Source organism: Haemorhous mexicanus, chromosome Z (assembly GCF_027477595.1).
Source record: "Haemorhous mexicanus isolate bHaeMex1 chromosome Z, bHaeMex1.pri, whole genome shotgun sequence".
Classification (NCBI taxonomy): domain Eukaryota; kingdom Metazoa; phylum Chordata; class Aves; order Passeriformes; family Fringillidae; genus Haemorhous; species Haemorhous mexicanus.
The window spans coordinates 86,709,617-86,718,789 of record NC_082381.1 but is presented as its reverse complement, the minus strand read 5'-3'; the positions used below and the strand labels follow the sequence as shown (position 1 = coordinate 86,718,789).

Genomic DNA, 9,173 nt, shown 5'->3' with positions numbered 1-9,173 from the left:
GCAATGGCAGCAAGACTGCTCTCAGCAGCAACTTGGAGAGGAAACCTAAAACCCTCCAACGAGCTGTGGCCTGTGCCATTGTCACAGCGTGAGGCTCCACTGAACGGAAAATACCCCTTGGCCTACAGCCCTTCCTCTCTGATGCTCAGTGAAGAGAGAGTTGGCTCTCATCACCCTCTTGTCGACAGCCCAGCCCCTGGGACTGCCTTCCCTGCAGGGATCTGGAGAGCGATGCTCCATCTGCTTCTGGAGTGGAAATCCCACCTGGGTGGCAAGTTCTACTCTGCTGGTGCCCCCGAGGACACAATTTGGAACAGAGATGTTTCTGTCCTTCTTGTGATAGGCACAGCATGAAAGCCCCCTTCTGCCCATGGGGCACATGGCACAGTCCATTTTTAACTTTTAAGGATATTCTGGGAAAAATTAAAAAAAAAAAAGAGAAAAAGAAAGAAAGAAAGAAAGAAAGAAAGAAAGAAAGAAAGAAAGAAAGAAAGAAAGAAAGAAAGAAAGAAAGAAAGAAAAAGAAAGAAAGAAAGAAAGAAAGAAAGAGAAAGAAAGAGAAAGAAAGAAAGAAAGAAAATAAAAAAGAACAGAACCAAAGCATGTTTTTATCCATTACCATAAAGAAGGCTTGTGAATGCATGGTATTAGTATCCCAAAAGCTATTAAACTCCCTAGTGATGGGAAACAGATGGAAAATAAGACAAAAGAATTCACAACTCATGTTAGACTGAATTGAATTCCTTTAATTTCACACAATGAATAACATATGAATAGGATTAACTTTTTTTTTTTCTTTTTTTTTTTTAGTTAAGTGCTCTATACTGTGCTAACCTGATTTGGTAGCGAAAAGACTGAGCTTTGTTTTAGAAAAAAATGTTTAAAAACCAACATCTAAGATCATGAAGGAGCATGACATTAAAGCATGCCAGATGTATCTAAGCCTCAAAGAACATCAAGTCCATATCCATTTTTAAATGTACAAAAATGCTTCATGAATAAAAACTGTTACAAAAAGAACATTTCAAACAATGTACAAGTTTTTTTCTTGCCTCTATATTCAATAAAATACAAATACATTTTTTTGCTCTAAAATATGTTTACATACAATCAAAGTAGAACATGCAAATTACACTTTAAAAAAGGCTTTTAAAAACCACTTATGAATACAAACTAAAAATTAGCCAGCACGACTTATAGAACAATCTTGTGCCCCATTCGTTTGATTTTTTAATTTTTTGAAATACAGTATATACATATTTAACACTTCATGTGCATTTATTATTTAAGAAATAGCTTAAAAAATAAAGAAAAAGAAAAGTAAAACAAACCAACATGGGATTGAACTGCTTCCCCATGTTGTCCAATTGGCAGCTCTTTTCATGTTTTTATATTTTTTTCTTTTTCTTTTTTTTTCTATGTAGTGTTTTATGCAAACAAGGCAGGCATCTTAAGGAGATCTCCAATATGTGTTCTTTGTTGAAATGTGCTTCTAATTATCTCAGAACTGCTGCACCCCAGTTTTTGGATGATAGGGAAAGAAGAGGTATTACAAGGGTAAGATGTAGAATTTTTTCAATTCAGAAAACCATCCTGGTTTTGTTTCTTAGATTTTTTTTTCCTTTTTCAAATTTTTTTTGGTGTTTTTCATTTTGTTTCTCTTTTCCCTGTATTCTTTTAGTTGTTCTTCAAACTCTTCAGGATGCTCATTAGATGTGCTTAAGTGCAGTCCTGAATCAGGGTCTGTTAAAATAAGAGTTAGGGAAATCCTCGTGTTTGGAACAGTGATTTCTGTTTATTTGGTGCATTATTGTAGTGCTCAGAAGTCCTCGTGATGAACTGGCACCCCATTGCACCAGATGCTACCCAAATAGTCACAATTAGAATATTCTGTGTTCCACAACATTTCTGCCAAATGGGCCATGCTGTAGGATACCTGGGTAGCTGATTACCAATTTCACCTCTTCTAAATTTATTTTTTCTTTTTTTACAGTTATCCAAAAACATGCAAGGTGCTTCACAGAAAATTTAATATTGAAGGGCTCAAGAAACTGGCAGCATGAAGTTCTTGGAGACACAAGTGGTAATGGTTTTTTTTTTTTTTTGCTTTTTTTTGTTTTTTTTTTTTTCCTCTCTCCCTGAATATTTATCCCCATTTCTGGTTTTACACTGGATTGAGGAATAAAAGACCCACAGAGTGGATGCAAACCCGTGGCCTTATTTCATATGGCTCACAGCCACGTGATACTGTTTTGTGTTTTTATTGAAGCATGCTCAGATGTGTGCTAATCTGTGACACAGTGGAGGTGTTTGAAAGGTTTTTTTGGTCTTAGTAAGCAAAAGGGCTTTCACCCCAGTTTTATACAGTATTTGGAAATGTGTGGAGAGAATCTAGAGAGTTCCTCAGTAAATCTTCCTTGTGGTAAGGGAAAAAAAAATCAAAAAGCTCATTACTGGAATATTGTTGGGTAATAAACTGCAGGAGTGGGATTTTAGCCTTAAGCCCTAAAACTAAATCCTTTATGATCTGCATGTAGTACATCGCCTTAAAATATTATTCTGTCAGCAACTTGCTTATCATCTTTATAGACTATGCAACATGCAGAACACAAATTCTGAGTGCCATCTATAAGAGTATTTTCAGTCTACTTTTTGTGACACTAACAAGCTACTCTCCCTGTCAGCCCAGGACCAGCTGCATGACAGTGCTGTGTGGACAAACAGCCAAAGCTGAACCACAGCCCCACGTTCCACCAGCACCTTCTTGCCCTGAAAACACAAACCTTGATCTTCTGGATAGAGTCCATCCCACGCTGAGAGCTTTTAGCTACCAAGTCCTGAGCTCAGTTTCTCTAGGACAAATAGGACCTCTTCATGGTTTTGCTCAATGAAGGGTCTGTGGGGTTGTTCCCTCCATGTGGATGCTCTCCTTAAACACTGTGCCTCTAGCAGCCTTTTGGATAGCACTTTTTGGAAGGATAAGAGCATTCTTTTCCCAAATCTCAGGAGCATGAGAGCCAACAGCCACTCAATTATTCTTCCCTGGGGCAGTTTTATCCCAGTGTGTCCAGAAAGGACCCAAATCCAGCCCTTATGGGCACTCTGACCCTCTTGATGCCACAATGGGCATTTGTTGACAGAATTTGTTGCCTTCAGACCTTTTTACACTCACTGCACACTGAAAAGTCCTTCAATGCTAGGAAGAACATCACTGGAGATAAAACTAAGGATAAGTTGTTTGGCTTAATTTCAGCTACCTGGAATACCAAACTTACGATTTTTTCTGTCATTTTAAGTGACTGTCATGTACTTTCAAGCCCAAAGGAGATTGGGAATAAAAGATTTATAAATTAACTAAACCTCAATCCAATGTTTTTTAAGGAAGAAGAGAGGAGTTCAATGAGGTTTAGGGTTTTTTTTCTGCAGGCCTACAACTTCAGTCAATAACACTGTGCTAATTCAAGAGAGCTGAAAAGCAAAATTGGTTTTAACAGAACGAGCAACCAGCCAATTTATTTCTAAGCTGCATTAATTGGAAAACAAAAGCACAAATAGGTATGATGAATGATGCAAAACAAATTGGAAACAAAATTCTGCGATCCCTCTTATCAGTTTTAAGGAGTTAGGACCTCAAAATTTGTTCCAGTCTTAAAAAAATAAAAAATAATACATCCCCTCTTCCAGCTCCCCGACGCAATCCTATCCCCATATGCGTTCAGTTTTAATAAGCTAAGGTGCTATCACAGAAGAAAAATCAGTCTCTAAAAAACAACGAGTTGTATGTTTACAGTGTTCCTCTAACACCATAGTCTTGATATGATTTTTGTAAATAAATAACAGAATAGAAACACAACATTTTTTTGTGGGGACTTTTTGTTGAGTTTGTTGTTTTGTTTTTTTGGTGGGGTTTCCTTGTGGTTCTTCTTCTTCTTTTTTTCTTTTTTTTTTTTTTTTTTTTTTTTTTAGTGTCGTGCTATATGAAGCTTCCTTGGCAATAAACCAATTCAAGATTTCTTGAAAAAGGGAATAGCATTTGGCTTGTCAACCATTAAGTAATTCCAATCCCCCCTCCCTTGGTGGAATCTTCCCTCCCTGTTCCCATTTTAATATCCATCTTGCCATGCTAGGTGTTGAGTGCACCGCAGGATTTAAAAAGAGAGCAAATAAAGTTGAAAGTACCTATTTCAAATTTCAACAATTTACTTTCTTTTTTAAAAGCATTGACACTGCAATGGAACAGCTTTTTTTTCAGTCTTTGTTTTAGAGAAACATTTTAATTGGGCTGTGGATATGGATCTTGGGTATTTTACCCAAGTTTAATCAATGGTTAACGGACAACTCGAATGAGAAATGTACAATTTGAACTGACCATTTAAAGAGACGATTTGTCACACACAGTTTGCATCCATGCAGACTGAGAGCTTTATAATTACATTATGTACAAAAAAAAAAATTATTTTTTAGTTTATTAAGGCAACCACAACTTGGAGAACATGTCCAAAGTGGCATTAATACAATTGCAGTGGTGATACCCTTTGAACATTTTTATTTCTATTTTCAGATAAGAACACTTATTCCTTTTCTTTTTTTTTCAGAAATAATTGCCAAGAAAGGATCTATTATCCATAGGGTTTGTTCTATAGTTTTTTAAAACTACTTTATCTATTTTCTTTAAAAGATAATATCAAGGCATTACTACCCAAAGCAAATTTTTAATATTCTGGTTTTCCCGTTAATTTCACTGGAAATTGCAGATGGCAAAAACTTGGTAGATTTGGGTTCTGGTTTTTATTCTATTTTTTTTTTTTTTCTGTCCTATTTTTTTTCTTTTATCTTTTTTATATTCTTTTTTTGGTGATTTTTTTTTTCCATGTTTACTATAACTATTCCCCAGAAGTGTCTTGCTGTTCTCTACTCATATGTACCGAGCATCAAAACAACTTGGCTGATGGATGACCCCTTTTTCACATGCCATTGCCAAGTTGCTTCATATAAACGTGCTATTGTAACCGAATATCCGTGTATACCTTATTTTAAATGCTGTGATATTCCATCGTTTCTTGGGATAGCACTCCGAATGAGTGTGCACGCGTGTAAGGCTCTAATTTTCTATTGCCTATATTGCAGCTAGTTGTAACTAGGCAAGTAAATGAGAAAGAAATATATAGTTCTAGCAGGAGCCAGGCCTTTTAGCTTATGCTGTCCCAAAGCCTGGTAGGTATATAAAACTGGAAAAAAAAAAAAAAAATCGGTTATACCAATATCACAGTTGAGAAAATTACATTATTTTTTGTTGGGTTTTTTTCTTCTTTGTTTCTTTCTTTGTTTCTTTCTTTGTTTCTTTGTTTCTTTTTTTTTTCTTTTTTTTTTTTCCTTTTTTACAGTGATTTGTACTATGGTAAAGTTACTCTTAGTTTCACCTGGCCCACCAAACAGAATCAGAGTCAAGCATGCACCCTTAGTGACAACGTTTAGCTGTCTGCGAGGATGACTTCCAGCCTCTGGGTACGGTATGAGAACAGCAATGCTGAGATTCAGATTAGTTTTGGAAACTCGGCAGAGTTCATGCTTTTTCCAACTTTGACACACATCCTCCTCCCCTGTATCCCCCACTTTTCCCACGCCTTTCCCCCCTCTTTCCTTGGGGGGGGGCTTGGGTCAAAGCGATGAAGAGGAAAGATGCGTGCCCCAGCTGGCACAGCTCTCTGCAATGAGTTCTGGCTGCTGAAGGGACAGGTCAGTCTGGTGCTGCCAAAGGGGTGAGGCGGACTGTGCACCTCCTGTCCCCCAGTCCTGGCGTGCTCCACTGTGGGCACCCAACATCTGACGAGGTGCACTGGCCTTAGGGAAGGCCTTCGCTTTCACTCCCTCTGCCTTTCCGGTGCCGCTTCACTTTCACGTCCTCCTCTTCCTCCTGCGGGGACTTGTTTTTTCTTTTTCCAACCCGGGGTGCCCGGGGTAGAGGGAGAGGGAGTGGAGGGGGTGGAGGAGGCAGAGGAGGCGGCAGCGGTGGCGTCTCTCGAGCCATGTGTATGACAGCCTCGATGGTGGCCATGATTGTATCTTGAGTGGCTGCTTGCTCCAGTATTAACGGGTTGAGTGTTGGTCTCTGACCTCTTTTGCTCGGAAGGTCAACGCATTTTTCCAGAACGGGCATTTGGTCTCTGGAGTCTTCGTCAAAGGAAAGGGGTTGCTTCCGAGGACGCCCCCTCCTCTTCTTCACGAAGTTATTGCCTGTCTTTGATTGTCTCTGCAGCCGCTTGGCTTTCAGGATCTTGTTCACGTGGTCCAGGTTCTTCTTTGTGGACAGGATCTTGGTGTAGTTGCACATCTTGCGCACCTCGCACTGGATTGCTTCAATTTCACGGCGCTTGAACCTTTTCTTCAGTGGTGAGCTGGCTGTTGGGAGACAAGGAGAGAAACAGGGGCAGGTCAAACAACAGTGGTTGGAAACTCTTCTTTTACCCCTTCTAGAATCATGAAGATTAGATGAAAATACAGCTTTCATACAAGTAGTCTTCAGAGATTTCTCTCTGCCTGTTCACTCTTCTAAAGCAACAAAGCTTTTGCCACAGCAACATTTTAGCATGAGTTTGCTTCATTCTCATTTTTCAACCTTTAATAGGAGAGAAGGAAGCTTTGCTTAGCTGTCATATTGGTCCAACTTAACTATTAAACCTTCTGTACCCCAAAGATATAATCCTGATGTCTTCAATTCAGCCTTTAATTCTTGTCATGAATGCCAGTTTATATGAAAAGTGTTTGTTGCTGAAACTAGTGGGCAGAGACAAGATGTGTGGGTCACTTTATCTGTGGCAAATTCATTACCTCTGCCTGGGTTTCTGTACTATCATCTCTTCAGATACTAGCTGAAACTACTCAGTCATATAATTGACTTTAATGGCCCCCAAAGTAAGCTTCCTCCTGGTTCAGATCACTTACTTTAGATCTGAACAAAGTCCAAAGTAGTTAAGTTTCTTGCCAAGGTCACGTTGTGAGTCATTGTCAGAGCTGGGAAGAGTACCCAGAATTTCTTGGCTCCTTGTCCTTTGCTTAGGACACGAGACCTTGCTTGTTTTGCCTAAATTGTCTCATTGTCCTTTCCTGAATATGGCATCTGTTCAGAGTTCAGGATTTGCACACAGATTAGAAGTAACTACTCCTTTGTGAGGGAAGCAGAATGTATTAATTCTGCTATTGCAATAACTGGTGCTCCCTTTCACTCTTAACATATCTGTTCTGTGCTGCTGGGAAAGAAATGATGGAACTCAGAATTTCTTTTTTGGTAAAGAATAAAACATCCTGCTAAATTAACCTCAGCCCACATCTACTGGCAAACTTAATTTACACCTGACTGTCAAGCAGCCATTTGGGTTTGAAATCCCTGAAGTTTCCCAAGCAGGCGAGATTTTGAGAAAGGTTCATTTGGGGGTTATCTCTGCCTTCACGGCTAACAGGCTAATCTTGCAGCAGTAGTTTAAATAAAGTTGCTATTGTAGCATTTTCTGCAGATAACCAGGAGCTGTCAAGTTGTAGAATCTCCTCTTGCTCTCTATGGGCTGTGACAGATTCAGCATATAAACCTCATTCACTGGCCTCCCCTCTTGGAGAACATAAATTATTGGCTCTTATACCACCATGTTGCCTGGATTCAGCGAAGAGCTTGCATAAACAAACCCAAGTTACAATGTAAGAAGTAGGAGTGAGTCATAAACAAAACACAGACATATGCTCTCTTATAAATAAAGACCTGGGATGGCCAACTTCCCAAAGTCTGGTTTTCATTAATTACAAAACAAAATACATTTTCCATATGTAACCCACTCCCCACACCAAAAAGAAAAATAAAACCCATTTGCAGTTTGTGGTTCACAAAGGACAAAAGAAAAGAGGAATGCAGTCATTTTGGTACCAAAGGAAAAGAGAAAGGAAATGAAATATCCAAGTTGCTCAGGAGAAGCTAATTAGTTGCAAAAAATTCCTCCCAAGTAGGTCACCCCTAAAAACTGTGGATTCAAGATCCCTAAAGGCAAGTGGCAGCAAGCTATTTCCCAGAAATTTGATCAAAAAAGTTTAAGTCCCTGTCACAGAAAATGATTATTCTCATCTGTCCTCACTGGTGATTGACATAAGTAGCCCCAGTAACTTCAGCCTTAAGCATTCAAATCCTTTGAGTCCCATCCGTATCCTGAGAGTAGCTTCAGGTCAGAAGATCTAAAAAATCTAACATTTGGCACACTCCTCAAGTTCACTGTCCACCTTTTGCTTTTTATTTCTATTGTCAGGGCACATTTTCAAATCCTATATATTTATTTTTAAATTCCATTATTTGAGGCACTTTTTATTTTTTTCCTAAAAGTAAAGCTGAAATTTTTCATTTGGTGATTGACAATGGAAAATTTAGCAGAAATGCAGGAAAGCTTGCAAGATATCATGATGATACCAGGAGATTTGGCTTTACTCTCAATTTTCATTTGGAAAGAAAGTAAGCCAAGTAACTGGGGAAAAAAATTGTAATAAAGCATTAGCCAAGTCCCTGCAAAGATGTTATGTCTTTACTGAGATTTATCTGTAGCCAGCTGTTTCTGCAGATTGGTGTTACCACCTGAAAGTGGTCAGTGGAGACCTGGTCTGTACAGCTGGTAGAGGATGACCTCAGCTTCTAAACCCTAAAATGGGAACTCGATGCAATTCAAGATGACCTTGCACATTGTTTTGATGTCCTGATGCTGGATAAGAACACAGAGCTCCTGTCCATCCTGAAAACCCCTTAGGCACTCAGGAGGTCACTCAGGCTGAGTCCTTGAGTGGAGCCTGATTCTGAATAGACACTGCCCAAGTGGAGCAAAGGCTGGCACCTGCCTTCTACCAGACTCCCCAGCTCCCCAAAATTAACTGATGTGCAGTCAGTTATGGGTAGGCTTCTGCTCCTGCATGTAAATGGATGGCTGAACACCACTTTCAGTGCATTCCTTCATGTTTAGATACTTTTTTTGCCCTTATAAAACTTTGCAAACTCACAAGTCTGCTCATTTTTGTGCTGAAACACTTATTCACATTTAGGAAAGGAAAAAAACTCTATGCTGTTCTATGCTGGCTTACTACACTAATTTTTCCTTTGTAAATGTTTTGGGGTGTTTATGGCTTTCTCAGGGAGCTTGTTAGAAGCTACT

The 9,173-nt window shown here is 39.1% G+C and overlaps 1 protein-coding gene across 4 annotated transcripts in view; it reads right to left on the bottom strand.

Moving 5' to 3' along the window:
- Positions 1–725: 725 nt before the first annotated feature.
- SETBP1 (SET binding protein 1) overlaps positions 726–9,173 on the bottom strand; it is a 267,689-nt gene continuing 259,241 nt past the window's right edge. For all 4 annotated transcript variants that reach the window (XM_059836818.1, XM_059836819.1, XM_059836820.1 and 1 more), the window contains one exon: positions 726–6,399. In XM_059836818.1, the coding sequence (XP_059692801.1) occupies positions 5,843–6,399 (557 nt within the window). In that variant the 3' untranslated portion in view covers positions 726–5,842. The remainder of the gene's footprint in view (positions 6,400–9,173) is intronic.